Source organism: Ischnura elegans, chromosome 1, assembly GCF_921293095.1.
Source record: "Ischnura elegans chromosome 1, ioIscEleg1.1, whole genome shotgun sequence".
In the NCBI taxonomy this organism is placed as follows: Eukaryota; Metazoa; Arthropoda; class Insecta; order Odonata; family Coenagrionidae; genus Ischnura; species Ischnura elegans.
This window is the reverse complement of record NC_060246.1, coordinates 170,135,624-170,151,267: the sequence shown is the minus strand read 5'-3', so window position 1 is coordinate 170,151,267 and position 15,644 is coordinate 170,135,624. Positions and strand designations below refer to the sequence as shown.

The 15,644-nt window shown below is 37.8% G+C and overlaps 1 protein-coding gene across 1 annotated transcript; it reads right to left on the bottom strand.

The window, feature by feature from the left end:
* Nucleotides 1-6,990: 6,990 nt before the first annotated feature.
* On the bottom strand, nucleotides 6,991-7,803 carry LOC124173536 (histone-lysine N-methyltransferase, H3 lysine-79 specific-like). Its single transcript, XM_046553003.1, has one exon. It carries the CDS (start codon nucleotides 7,801-7,803, stop codon nucleotides 6,991-6,993), a length of 813 nt encoding a protein of 270 aa, XP_046408959.1.
* Between the last annotated feature and the right edge of the window lie 7,841 nt (nucleotides 7,804-15,644).

The window sequence follows — 15,644 nt, the reverse complement described above, 5'->3', positions numbered from 1 at the left end:
TAAAATATATATATATATATATATATATATAAACAAAATATAAAGGAAAAAAAAATCATGGGAAAAAAAATACAAAAGATTGAAAAAGATAAATAAAAATAAAAAAAATACAAAAAAAAATAATAATAATAACAAAAAAATAATAAACAAAATACAAAAATGAATCAAAAAAAATAAAAATAAATATATAATAAAAAAAAGAGATAAATACTTTATTCAAAGAAATGAATAAAGAAAAAAATGAATGTCCATATGCATCATCAAAATTTAACATAACTATTATAACCATGTTATACCAATGTCAAGAAAATCTATCATTTTTATGTTTTTTAATTCAAATTGAACATATGTATTATATCAAAAATATGTATATGTAAAAATCCTCATTAGTTATAAGTTTCAGCTCACACAAACAAAACACTACCCTCACATCACAGACAATTGCGCACCAAATGTATTCAATGTAATCTGGCTGGTTAGGGTGAAGGAATTCACCGGGACAGCGAGACAGCGCCTTCGGCGCGTTATTTAATGAATTAGAACCCGGCGAAAGGCAACGACGCACAGTGGGCTAGAATCGAAAAAAGCTGGCCAAAACCTCAAAATCGATTTTTTTGAGCTAGGAAGTTGAAACTGCGCATACACATTCTCAAATAAATTGTGCATAACCACCCAGATTATTTTGGTCCTGTGTTTTCATTTTAACAATATATGTGAGGTCAAAGTTGAGCAAATTTAGCGAAAAACGACCACCCTCGATTTTTTCTGAAAATTGCCGACTTTATCCTCGTGCAGTGGTTTTATAAATAGTTTTATCGACAAAACTGTTATACCATCTTAATTGACACTTCTTAATCTTTCATTTGAAAGGTTTTTAAAGATTTTGTTTCATCAATAACCATAGATACATAACAAAATGGTGGAGCCTGTTTTCAACCCATTTTTTTACATAAACATAGAAAAGAAGTAGACATTGTCACCGGCTTACACTAAGTAACTTATATCATGTCGTTCTTTGAAGCTTCTACATTGTGAATCTAAAGTCAAACCTTGCACCAATTTGCAACCCCGAATTTTAAATCGTTTTTTCGAACGCACGGACGACTCCGGTTCTGGCCGGCGGCGGCGGAGAGTACGGCGACGCGGCAAGCGGGTGGATGCAATATGGTCTCATTCACTTTTATGTGTGGATAACAGATATATTAGTGACAGAAAATAATCACCAGAAAGTAAAATTTATAAATATTGCTACGAATGACTCTCATTATGCAATCGCTGGGCACTGCAAGAGGTGCACTGAAAGGTTTCTTTCTTTGAGTGCATTCCATGGGGAATGGACTTATATCGCGTGCTTAAACTGGGGAAACGGACTCTTTTATTAACTAACAAGCTCTATTTCCAGGCAAGAGCCCTCGATGATCCATGGCCTCCACTTCCTAACCTGCCATACATATTTAAAGGCCCTCGGACAACGGTCGTTTTATAGTATTGTTGTAGTGCCGAGTCCTTCGAACTTGTTTTTGGTTTGAACTCCTTTTAGCTTTAAAAGCTTCGGAAGGCATATTACTCACATCGAATAATGTATTCTTTCTAAGAATAACAGTTCATTTTAATCTATGTCTTATGCTCAATATAAAGTATTGATTTAAATCTCTTACCTATATATCAACGTCATTATTCTTAATGAACTGCGCTGCTGACAAAATGGTTATTTTTCAGGAATATTTTACCATACAAACATAACATAAACAAAACCAACACAATTTACGTTTTTCCCAACTAACATACTGCAATTAGCACTGTCAGCAATAAAAGGTTACTGTTTTTCATTCACTATCTGACGAGTTTTTATCACTTTCACTGTCTGAGCTAAAGCATTGTTTTCCTTTTTCAAAAACAGATCCATTACATTGTTCGGTAAGCTTTGTGTTTCCTCCAGTTTAATTGGCATAATTTTTGTCATTATCAGTTATGACATTAGGAGTTGTCTTCGAAATAAATCCCTATTTGTGGCCACTCTTGCCATTTTTATAGTCAACCGTTCACGGAACTTTCTCACGTCCTTATATCGTGCCTATATTGCTTCCCCTGTCAGTTGTCGCAATTAAGAATGGACTCTGTTGCAATGTCAGCTCCTTGAATGAAGACCTTATGCACGGTTGGTGGCATACCATAATTGTATTTAAAGCGTCAGTGAGAGAGATTTAGTTCCTTTAGTGAAAGTTTAGATCCTGAGCGTGTGAAATATTTTATCTCTTTCAAAAAATAATTTGAAGCTTAAAAAAATTTTAATCAGTAAAAACATAAAAATGTGTATGTAAATATAAAATTCCTATGATTGTATGTACCAAGAAGAAACGTTTATTATTGCATCGTTTATTAGCAGAAATTTGAAAATGCATTAGGATCCAAAAAATATCCGAAGTTCCAGCTCCGAAAATTAAGGATCCGGGTCCGAAAAAAATTCTGGATCTATCCATCCCTATACTTATTTTGGTGATCGACCAAACACTTCGTTCTGCTAAGCCACTTCAGTCATCCGTAGAGATGGGTGAAAAAGAACCAAACAGCCGAAACGAACTGGTCACTGCAATGAACCGATTAGAAAATGAACAGTTCTCTAAGACTCCCTGCTAACTGTTCATGTCTGCACTGCACGCGTGAGGCGTGTTAGGTCCAACAGGTATGCCCACGAAAGGTATTTTGAACAGCAGCTCACTCTAGCAAGTGCGTAGTGGTCACAACAGATGGCGTTTACGATGCATATCATTCAAGGCCGCCGAAGTGCGTCATTGGCTACCGAGTCCCTCCCCTTTCTTCTCTATATTTCCAATCCGTCCGCGAATACGACCTTCGCTGCTGAACCGTTCGAACGCCATCATATTTTGAACTGGTGTTAACATTTCTGAAGCTGTTCATTTTCCAAGGGCGTTAATTTCTCGGAGGGTGTTACTTTTTCGGAGGGTGTTCATTGTTTTGGAGGCCGATCGTTTCCTCTGTCTGTGAATTTGGGATCTCGTGTTCATTTTGACCTCGCGTTCATCTTCGCGTTGGCGTTCCATGAACAGGATGCGATGGTTCAGGTCAATTCACAGGGCGGTAATCTGTTCGTCTGTTTTACTATGGTTCAAAGTTAATTTAATCATTAGGTCAAAACTTTATTTTCGTTAGTTGTATTTATGTAAATTGTTTTAGCAAACGGAAAGGTTATACACAAATTGTTAAACTATGTCATATCCACTACATATTCTGTTTCTCAATATCCCGAGAATTTATAGCCAAGAAATTGTTTAATGATCGTTTTGCTACAGATCTTTCCAAATGGTATTTATCATTAACCTTCATGCTTTATCCATGTATTTATCATATCCGTCTTATTTCATACCCATATAACCATATGCCATGTTTCATATCCATGTTTTATTTCGCGTGGCGGTATACTTTTTATTTTTTTTCCAATTTCCCCGTAAACAGCACATTGTGGCCTTTACAACGGGTTTTTTAACATTAACGAAGCACAACATAAACATCCATGCCCTGGTTAGGGATCACCTACCCAGGCGGGATTCGAACCCGCGACCTCTGGATTAGCAGGTAAGGACTTTACCCCACCGCCACCGGCCCGAGGTCTTAACACTAAATCGTTTCCAACCTTATTGAGTCGCTCGCAGGGAGGAGCGTTGGCATTAGGCCTGTTTGTGAGTTTATCGCCATGTGAATTCAAACCTTCACATCAAAGTGAATGGCATGTGATATGTCTTATTTAATCGGATAACTTCGGAGCGCCTCAGCTCTTTATATTCGTTTTCCACCCTCAGCAATTGATTTTGAACACCTAGCTATTCGCTTCTTTGTTCATTAGCAGTGAATTTTCATCAGATACCTCACTGAAACGAATTACGGTGGCACTTGAGAAAATGTTTTATCTCATCTACGAAATTATTTCACTAAGGTATCTATTGACTCAAGTTGCGTAGAAATCAACATTTTCTCGCATTCTCCCTAATTTAATTCATGCTACGTAAAGTAGTTCCTATTTATCTTTGAATCCCACCTCAATTATTTGTTTTTGTCACAGTGAAACGTTTCTTTCAGTTATTGGTGTGGTATTCGAACAGCTTGAAGTTAAAGATCTCAGATCAATAAGAGGAGTAAAATTATGAGTAAATTTTCTTTAAAAAGATTGAAAGTCACCCAAGTCATTTAATCAACGAAAATACATCAATTAACCCTATGTAGCGGGAAACTAATTCACCGATTGGGTGATTGATACAAATTAGTAGCCCAAACGGTGATATGTGTGGGTAATTCATCGGGAGGAAAAATCTGAAAACTTGAAAAAGTCGATTAGTTTTCGAGATATATTGACTTGAATTAACATGGAAGCCTTATGCAACTAAAACTTTTTCGCCTTTATTTCGTATTTCTAAGTATCTGAGGAACATGAAATTCCTTTGACATAAACAAGAATTTTTGGTTGATTTTATGATATGGTTGTCATTGCGATGAATTGATATTTCTTAGCTATTATGCTAGGTCCTCCGCGTTCACACCCATGGTGACCTAATCCTACTTGGGAATTTCAACCTCCCGATCACATGGAGTTCCCAGACTAGCGGCATCAGTGCCGACAACAATGGCACGTTTCTTATAGATCATTTTATAGACGGCATGGGCCTTTTCCAGTGCAACCCTTTCCCCACCAGAAATTTGGCAACCTTGGATCTCATCCTTTCCTCATTCAGTGTAAACTCTCCCACCACATGCAGGAATATTTTCAACTCCGACCACTCCTCGCTCGAGTTCTCATTGCCCATGTCCCTCCCCCACCGCACTTCTGCCCAAACTTCGCCACCAGCGCGGTCAGTGAAATCTTGGAAGAAGGCCGACTGGGAAGCCATCAACTGCACCCTCTCCCTCCTGCCCTGGGGTCTCCTGGAGAGCGGGTCCCCGGATGACGCTATGGAAGTGTTTTATGATTTTGTGCACGGTGTCACCAATGACTTCGTTCCCTCCCGAAGAATATCGAAGAAAAAACCCTTGTGGCTCACAGCTGAAACCTCCCGAGTTCTTCAAAACAAAAGAGCTGCTTGGAAGCTTTGGAAGTCTTTTCCCAATCCCCACACATATGCCTCATTTTCTTCCCTTCGTAGTGTCGCGGAATCTCTTACGCCGCGATTATAGTAATAGCATCAAATCAATTACAGATGACATGGCTTCTAACCCTAAACGCTTCTGGTCATTATTTAACTCGAAACGGAAATCAGCCCGAATACCATCCATCGTTAAATCAGACTTTTCCTCAAACTTCACCCCTCCCACTCCGCAATTCGAACTTCCAACACTTAGTCCGGTTTGCTCTCACTCACTTACCGTGGTCTCTGTTACGCCTGAGGAGACTCTACGCCTCCTTAAATCTTTGCCTCCCAACAAAGCCACTGGAGCCGACGGCCTCGGATCACTCTTTCTGCACCGAACAGCTGATACTCTCCACATCCCCCTCTGTAAATTGTTCAACCGATTCTTTTCAGCGGGATTATTTCCTTCAACTTGGAAAACAGCACTTGTAACTCCCATTTTAAAATCCGGCAAAAAAGATGATGTAAGTAACTATCGTCCTGTGTCTATCCTTTCACATGAAATGTCCGCGCCGGAGGCGCGACTGCAGGGGCTGTACCGGTGAGTCAATCTCACCCCAACCAGCCAGTTGACAATAGTGGATTAAAAATGGCGCATGTGTATCGTTGTCAGTGTAAAATGTTGTTTATGAGAAACAGGAAACTTAAAGTTAATGACAATTCAGAGCTTGAGCACTAATGAGTGAATATTGAATCTTTTTTTTATTTTTTTATTTGTTTTATTTTTTTTAGAAGGCCCTTTTTTAATATTTATATCTTTTTTAGTTATTATTTTTTTAATTGTTATTATTATTTTTTTATTATTTTTTTTTCTTTTCGATTGGGCTTGATTAGTGCTCCCAAAAATAGAAATCAACATTAATGCTTGCGTCAAAAAAATTAGAATGCTTACAATTGAAGAAAAGAAAGACATACGAAAGACTCATAGAAGAGAATGAAAATAGGCAGTGTTTTGTGTGTTATTTTGTCTGTAGAAATTGTGTTAAAAAAATGCCATCAGCCTGGACGTCTACACTATTATGGGCATTGGAGTGCGAGGAGTTGGTTTAGGAGAAAGCTTTCTTTTCAATGACTGTGCGCAGGGAAGCGAGTTGTGATGAGATGTTTGAGAACCAGCTGGATAATTCACTGTTTTCATTGGATGATTGAGGATCATTAGTTAAGGATGGAAATTCTGTTTGGTTTAGGGAGTTTGTAGCGGCGGCGTAAGATCTATTGAGGGGGGGAGGTGCTTGAGCGGCTTTACGTCTAACAGCCATAGCGGCTTTGGCTTCTTTATGTTTGATGCATCCGCGATAGCTAGCTGGATGATCGCCCCCGCATAGGGCACATTTAGCCGGAACTTGAGTTGATTTTTTGCAAGCTGAGAAAATGTGGTCTTCGCCACAGCGGACACACTTAGGGGGAAGGTTGCAGTGGTTTTTCGTGTGACCAATGCCTTGGCATCGGTGGCATTGGACGGGAATAGCTGGTTTTTTATAATCTGAGATTGAAATTTTTAGACCGGCAACATGATGAACATTAAAAAATGACTGAAGGTCGATAGAAGGATCGGTGGATACATGGCAGACACCAGTAGGGTAAGAATTTACTGAATTGATACCATTATCTTTTTGAGTTTTAGAGGGACGAGTTGACATGATTCGTTTGACGGAGAGAACTGGGAAGCCTTTAGCTTTTAACTCTGAAAGAACTTCTTCATCAGTGATTGAAGGCAATATCCCACGTAAAGCAAATTCTCTGCGGCGGTTTTCTGAGAGTTGGTAAGTTTTGTACGCGACATTGAGTTCATTTAAGATAGATTTGACTGCAGTGAAATCAGCTACTGAATGGCACTTGATTACTGCAGATGTTATGCTGGTTGCATGTGAGACGGGGGGGGGGATGAGCAAGAGCGCAGAATTTTCGGATAAAAATCTGACCATTGTGAGGTATCGGCTACGCAGATTGGCGGTATTTTAACCTTTTTAGGTTTTTCTACAGTTGGATTTGGATTTTCAGGATTGGAAACTTCTGGAGTTGAATTTTCTGGAGTTTCATTTGCTAATGTTGCAAGGACAGTATATTTATTATTGGTTGAAATGACTGTAGGAGCTTTAGCGACTTTATTCATGGCCTTTCGGCGTGCCGGTACCTCACGGAATTTGTCCAGGCTGTTACATTTGGCATGCGCACTTAATGACTGGCTGGAGGAGGAGGATTGACTCACCGAATCTGTGGTACTGCTGGCAGGAACGTCCTTGGTGGGCTTCTGCTGGATGCTCGGGTTGTCCCTTTTCTGGTCCGCTGACGGGGCTGGCGGCGGATTGCTGGCCGGGGCGATGACGGGTGGCTGGGCCGGGCAGGCAGGTTGGGACGAGCCGGCGACATCCTGGACAGTTGGCTGCTGTGGTTGGTCGAGAGACAAAGCCTCGTAGAGTTCGCTGACTCCTGGGTCGGCACGCAAGGACTTCAAGGCTTCTGGTGACAGTCTCTTTTCCAGCTTGGACATAAGCTCTGCAGCCTTCTTTTTATCCTCTTCGAAGTCTTCGTCTTCGGGCTTGTTGGCCATTATGGGAGTGACGGTGCGCTGCGATCTGGTACGTTTAGATGGCGGCATCTGCTGCGTTGACAGTTGGTATGTTGGCCCCTCTGGTCGGTTGACCGGGGGCCGTGACGGCTCCATCCGCGGGGACCCCGAGGGCAGTCCGCGGTCGATGGCTCGGCGCTTGGCCCGTGTATCGGGCGTTGGACTGTTTTTCGAACAAAACAGTTTTCGATGCTTCGTAGAGATGTCAGTCCGATATGGTACGATAGTACTCCGGGGAGAGAATCGAGAGAATGAGAATCCTGTGTCTATCCTCCCTATTCTTTCTATTTTATTCGAACTTGTTATTCATGACCGACTTCTATCATTTACTATCGCTTACATCTCACCCCAGCAGCATGGCTTCCTTCCTGCTAGCTCCACTGCGACGAACCTATCTATGTGCATGTAGGAGTCCAAATGCATGCTGCATGCTGGTGATTGATCACCCCCTGCCAAACACCCTAGAGGTGGCTCGCAGGGTATTATGTAGATGTATCCTACATCAGCATATCACCGCTGCTTTCGAAGCCTTTTCTCAACTAGACGTTTGCTACATTGACTTTGCTAAAGCCTTCGACTCCGTCAACCACACCCTTCTTATCCACAAACTGTCTCATCACTACAATATCCACGGCTCTTTCCTATCTATACTATCGAATTTCCTAACCGACCGCACTCAGCGAGTTGTTCTTGACGGAGCGTCTTCTCCGAGCATCCCCATCCTTTCAGGCGTCCCCCAAGGCAGTGTTCTCGGACCTCTTCTCTTTTCCCTTTTCATTGACGATATTACGAGCTGTGCACTTTCTAACGCATGCGGAATTCTCCTCTTTGCAGACGACTGCAAAATATTCAAAAGAGTTGAGAATACTTCTGACTCTCAGTCTTTGCAGTCTTCCCTTCATTCCCTCGATGCCTGGTGCCTTCAGTGGCAACTCAAAATTAATACAAGCAAATCAAAATACATACCTTTTTCTTTAAAACGCACCCCCACTCCTCATAAATATACTATTTTTAATGAAATTGTTCCGATTGCTTCCTACATCAATGACCTGGGTGTTACTTTCGACCCCAAACTAACTTTTCTTCCGCATCTTAACAAAATGAAATCCAAGGCCATGTCAGTTGTAGGAGTTCTTTATCGACTCACTTCTGTTACCGATCCAATCGCCATGAGAGCTATTTTCACCGGTTGCGTTCTCCCAATCCTCGAGTACTGCTCCGTCATTTACTCCACTGCCAGCCCCTCCAACCTTAAAATTCTTGAACGCCCAGTTAATTTCTTTATTTCAGTAGTCCGACACCGTGTTCCTCACCTCCGTAATTCTTCTCGCTCTGAAGTAATGTCTGCCCTATCATTGGTCCCACTATCCTCCCGTAGGAATTTCCATGATCTTCCCTTCATTTACAATGCCTTAAATGGCAAGTTCCGATCCTCAGATTTGATGCCTTTCTTTTCACTCCACATTCCCTCCCGCTCCTTCCGTAATAACCACCTACTACACCAACCTAAATTCCTTCCTTCTCTCTCTCAGAGATCACTTTTTTACAGACTCCCTACCTCTTTCAATGCCGTTTCGAGTACTCACCCTTCCCTGTATCTTTCAATGCCCATCAGGTTTTTCAATAGACAGCTTCGAAAAGCCATCTACTGAATCAATTTTTTTCTTTTTTATATCCTTTGTATAATTTTTTTTATAGTTTACATTTGTTAAAGCTGCAGATTTTATGTTTTGTATTCAATGTAAAGGCCATTTTGGCTGTGTTTGAATAATTTAATAAATAAATAAGTATTTAGTATTTGTCATGATTTTTTGAAAGTGTCCCATGCTCTTCTTATGGCACTAACTTGAGAATTTTGTTTACCAACATGCAGTCATCGCACGAAAAATTCCTTGAAACGCAAGATACAAGATTTTTTGATTGATTTTTTTTGCTATCTTGGAATATTAATGCGTCGAAACAATTCCGAGGAATAAGCGGTTTCGATTTTCCATTGTAGAGGTGGTCAAAATTTCAATCTCGCATTTCGGCCTTGAAACATGTGCCATGTGAAAATTTGGATATTCTGAAAAAACCGTTTAGGGTGCTTCGCACTCTAGCGTTTCATCCTACTTTCTCCGTAACCCTCTTGGTTAATTCATCATAAAATTCCGAAAAAAATCCTGGCCATCATCATTGTGTCCATGTTTTTGTGGAGCTTACGATCTTGAATATCTTATCACCGGTGAAGCTAGAGGAATGAAATTTTCAGAGTAATACTTTTATCAAAAAGGTCAACTTTTGCAATGATGACCATTTCACTCGATTGATTCACGTACGAGTTATATCGATACCAATCTCCTAGGATACGCTTTATTCACTAATAACTTTGTTGTTAAGCAAGGTGTGAATATGAAAGTTATATATAATAAAGTTCTTAGTATGTTTTATCCGACAAAAGTTAAATCAAGCCGATCGAATTATTACAGCCGAAGTAATATCGATCCAAGTGTTCATTCGATATAGCCCTTTTTCTGACTTATTTATATAGTTACGGGGATATACATTTTAATAATATTATAAGAAAGAAAAGCTCTATGCACACATGTAAATAATTGTGATGTGTTACGATTTTTAATGAAAATATATCGATATGAATTTATATCGATAGGACTCATTTTCTCCTTTGCTATTGACCGTACCTGTCCGAAATTTTCAGGGTAGTATTTGACTGGCAACATAAATGTTTCATTATAATAAAGGCTCCATGACAACCATAGTTTTCATTTTATATCGGCATTTAATTTCAATGTAAAGTGAATGGGGATGCACTCAAATCGTTTTATACAAGTTTCCCCTTTTACGATATAAAAAAAATTTAAGGATATAATCCTTATCACTGAGGTCACAATAGCAATGATGGATATTCCGCTTCATCTATTAACCAGAAAGAAAAATCATATCGTAAATCCTGAACTTCGATATATACATAATATATTTTTTATTTATTAAGGCAGCGGACTGAAACTCCTGCTGAAAGATAAAATTATAATACAAAATATTATTAAAATTAAAGAAAACTAATGCAGTTATTAAAGCCGAAGTTATAATCGATACAAGTGAGCATTAGATAGATCCCTTCTCCAGACAAATTTCAATAATAATTGGGATAAGCCTTTAACCATTATGTTAGGAGAAGAATGTACTCTTCATAAATATAAATTATTTTGATGTGCTAGGTTTCCTTACGAAGATATATTGATATGAAATTATATCGATAGGTTTCATACTCTCTCCTACATTATTGACCTTATTTGTCCAAAATTTTTAGCGTCATATCTTATTAACAATATAGTTATTTAGTAAAAATTTAGTCTCCTTGCCAACCATCGTGTTCATTTTATATTGATATCTAATAGCATTGCAAAGTATAGAGGAAAATCCTCAAATCATTCTCATTACCATTCTATTTATGGGAGATGAATGACATTTTAATGGTATAATCCTTATCACGTACATAAATTTTGCGAATGATGGGCGCTCTAAATAATTATTTTTTCTGCGAGTAAGATCAGATCGACTTTCTTGGGATTCAACTTTTCGCTCATATTTTTTTCATTTCATGAGATACAAGGCTGAAACTCTCATTGAATGTTATTATTAAGCGAATTAATCAAATCATTGTTAAATCTTACATATAATGGCAGTGTAAATAAAGTTTTGGCCCATAAAATGGTCTAATTGACAGTTGCACACAGCAGCGTCACTATTGTGGGCACGGATATTAAATTCATAAAGTGTACTTGGACAGCAATATATTAATGGTACATACCATTTATTATTACCTATATTGATAAAGTGTTGAGATATATTGATTAAAATATATATCGATACCATCAAATATCTCATAGAGTATTATAGGCAAGTATCCTTAATTAACAGATAATTATGACGCTGTGAATATTTCATAAGTATTCGTCCATATCTTTTGGGCCCCTTCTTTGTAATCATATAATAACGATACCTATTTTCAGTGTAAGGTAAATGGAAAAAATGCTGTGATCCTTTTACGTACGATTGAATTCACATTTTCGATGCGGTTTCTAAGGCAAGATGTGATTGTTTAAGCCTGGTTATCAAACTCCAATTCGCCTCATGCTGTTTTTAATTTGTATAACGACGCTGACCGTTTATGGTAACGGAGACCATTTCCTCACGTAATTAATGGCTTCAAAATGTTTTGCACGGGAAGTGTATGGGATTCAAGTAATAGAGAATCGATATCTCATGAAGGTCGCGTAAGTCGTCACAATAATTGAATGCCATGGCCAAAAAATGAATATATCCGGCAAAAATAATCTGCAGTGAATGTGTAGTGATTATGAAAATATCTTGCGCTTCCATTTGCGAAAACCATGTAACGCTGATTTGCGTTCGTGGCGCCATCTATACCGTAAAAATAAGAACATTTTTTAGCTATTTTATGTACATTGTTAAAGAAAATAACTTACGTGCCTGGTGATATTTGTGTGTCTCGATATTTCGCGCTCCTATTGCCATCTCTCGCCTCACAAAGAAGACCAGGTTTTGGAATAGCTAATTTTATGGCTGTTTGTGAAAATAAATTACAGGCAAGGTGATAGCTATATCTTTCACGTTATTCCGCGTTCATCTAGCCATCTCTTGCGTTATAGCTATGAATAGACATCTGTATTAACTGTCGAATTTTTATAAATATACCTCAAGGAATATGCGAATGCACGGATTTTCGGAACAGATCGTTGGTGGCGCCTTCTCTTGCTTTAAATGTGATAACATATATTAGATCCTCGCTTTTTGGAATTATGTCTTTGAAATTAACTTGATCGCCTCGGTACTGGTATTAATTGGTCTCAGTCCATTGATTTTATTAAATGCTGTTTTAATTTGTTTAGGTTTATTGGGTTAAAACCCTTATAATCAGAAATGGAGGAGCTACATCCTAGGGTAGGGGCTAAAATACGAAAAATCGGCTGTATTTCACATGTTCATCCGTCATTAATTTTATATTAATCTCCATTGCGTAGATAAACAATTGAAAACGTTCTCTCAACGCCTATATCATCGTGGTTACTAAGACGACCTTAAATATAATTGAGGGCGAATATGCGTGTTGTCCGTCTATTCCGCCCATTTAAACGACATTGTGAGTGGTTTTTTTTCGCTTTTTAAGCAACTGATGGACCCAATACTCGAACACACGTGCCACAAATCTGTTCCCACACCACTCCCAAACCCGCTTGATGTAATCAAGCGCCCATCGACTCGTTTGTATTAAAAAATACGATCCGATTGATTTTATATCATTTCTTTGTGGAAAGCAAAATAAAGTGAATTATGCAATCCAAATATAATTGAGTATAAATGCCACTCATACATTAGTGTATCAAAGAATATATTTCCAATGACAAAAGCATGATTGTAATATTAATAAAAAATCAATTAAAGGCTAAAAAAAGATGTTGAATCAAACACATCACAATTTTAAATATGGAAATATCAAATTATCCACATTCCTTGGGTCTTTACGGTTCAGTTTCAAGTCCGATAATTGCTGCAGTGGTGAAACCGGGTACTTTCTCTCAGAATTTGCAGATCCGTCTAAACGTCGAATCAAACTCATACACGTTTGATTAATTTTAAAAACTAATAGATAATTGAATAAAGAAATTTGTGGTATAAAAGTTTAAAAAATGAAATTAGTTGCCAATTAATTAATTTTATAATATTTGGAGTGAAACGGGGTGAGGAATTTGTATCGAAATAAAAATATAAATCTCCATTTTTTCATCAAATATCAAACTTTACAGCAAGGTTCAGCCGGTGATATTCCTATTTAATTACCATCAGCTACATGTCATTCTTTTTACGTTCTTTGGGGGTTACAAGGAACAAAAATTGAATTTATTAGAATAATTTGTATTCAACCACTAATTTAAAAAAATGCATTTTATTCCCTCTTCCTGTTAAGGATTATAAAATGCAGTTTATAATCTACTTCTAAACAATTACGTATGTTATATACCTCTTCTTTTCCTTCCTATACCTTCTTTTCAATACTGATCAGGCAAGCTACCTAAAGCTATTTTTTTCGGTCAGAGATAAAAAATCTCAAATCTTGACGAGAATGGCTCCAGATTTTCTCATCACCTCCCGCCACAGAACCACCACCTATGAAAAATCATTTTCTGTAGTCGGAGCACGTCTATGGAATAGCATTCCAAAGAATGTAAAAGATACTATGTCTCGGTCTTCTTTCAAGCAAAGATTTCTTCAATTCATGAAAACCCTCGAAAATGTATGACCTCGTTTTGTGCTCTTGTATTGTTCTTCATTTTAACGAGTCTGCCTACTCCTGCGGTTACCATTTATAAATATTTTTAGTTTGTATAGATGTGGGTTTGGTAGCAATAAGTGATGGTGCTAAAAAAGAAAACACCTGCAAACTCTTGAATAATGTGAAATACATAATATATCGCAGTTGCAATACCATTAGCATGTTTAAAAATTTATTTCCATGCTATTGGAATGAATTTACTGGTATTCAAACTTGTTAAGTATGCATTTATTTATTCGTCATTGATATTTCAACTATTCGTAATTAATGTTTTATAACATTAACCTCAGGCCTGTTTGAAATCGAATGCCATATTTGTTGGAGTAAATGATTTATCATTATACATGCTCTACTTATTTAGTTATTTAATTTCCTATCTTCTACCCTAAATGTTGTGATGGGTATACGTGCATACTTAGGTTTTCTTGCTATGATTGATTGAGTTAACTTCAAGATTTCATTTCTATACTTTGATGTGTTAGTTGTGCTGAATTCCATTCGGAAATATCTATGCATCTATATATATAAAAGAAAGTCGAAAATTGTGTTAGTTAGAACACTTATAACTTGAGAACGGCTGCACCGATTTTAGTGACATTAGGCTCTTTGGATTCGTCTCAGCCCCGGATAACATATAGGGCATTAAAAATAGGAAACGTTCACACAAAAAATTCATCTCTTTCTTAGTGATACGTTTTTAGGAGTTAGTAATGCAACAACAATTGATAAGTCGGTCAAAACTACAAATTAAATTATTTGTTTTGGTTTTACCAATTTAATGAATGAACTTCGTAGCAAAATAACATTTTAATTACTAAATATATTCAAAATATTGAAATTTCATTTAAAAAATTTAATTCGAGCGATTTGTAAGCCCAGCTACAGTCAACTCTTTACTACCGTGTTTGTAAACAAATCTCCAAGCATTTGTTGACAAACGGTAATGTCCGTGTTCCTGTCGAGGAACTTTGCAAATTAGTTTAATCAGAAGGTGAGCTCATCAACAAAGTGTTCCAGAATATGATTGATCGCCACCAAAATCAAAAATGGTTGATTGAGCGAAAAATTTTGACGGCCTAGGACGGAGATGTGGATTACTCAAACGAGGTATATCAGGATAAGATAGTTGGTACTCTGCATGAATTCGAATCTTATAACTGTGTAACAAATGAAGACGAAATCATCAACTATCCATCTGATTATTTTAAGTCCTTGGACGTACCTGGCTTACCAAGGCACAATTTACAGCGAAACGTAGGCTCTGCGTTCATGATCTTTCGAAACCTAAACCAACCGTAACTATCCAACGGGACGCGTTTGGTGATTTAAAAAATTGATAATAAATGTGATTCACGGGACTTTACTCAAAACTTAAGGATGAGGAATTTCTCATTCCGAAGATCCCATGATCCCAACTTATATGCCCTTTTGAGCTTAAACGTATTCAATTTCCAAGTCGTGTTCCATTCATGATAACGATTAACAAATCGCATGGTCAGTCTTTCAGTTTTTATGATGTTTGTGCTCATGTGCTATTGAAAACCCATGATTTTCTCATGGTCAATTAAACGTGGTATGTTAG

Coding starts and splice junctions, on each gene's coding strand:
- LOC124173536 (XM_046553003.1), bottom strand. CDS start 7,803: ATGGAGCCGTCACGGCCCCCGGTCAACCGACCAGAGGGGCCAACATAC.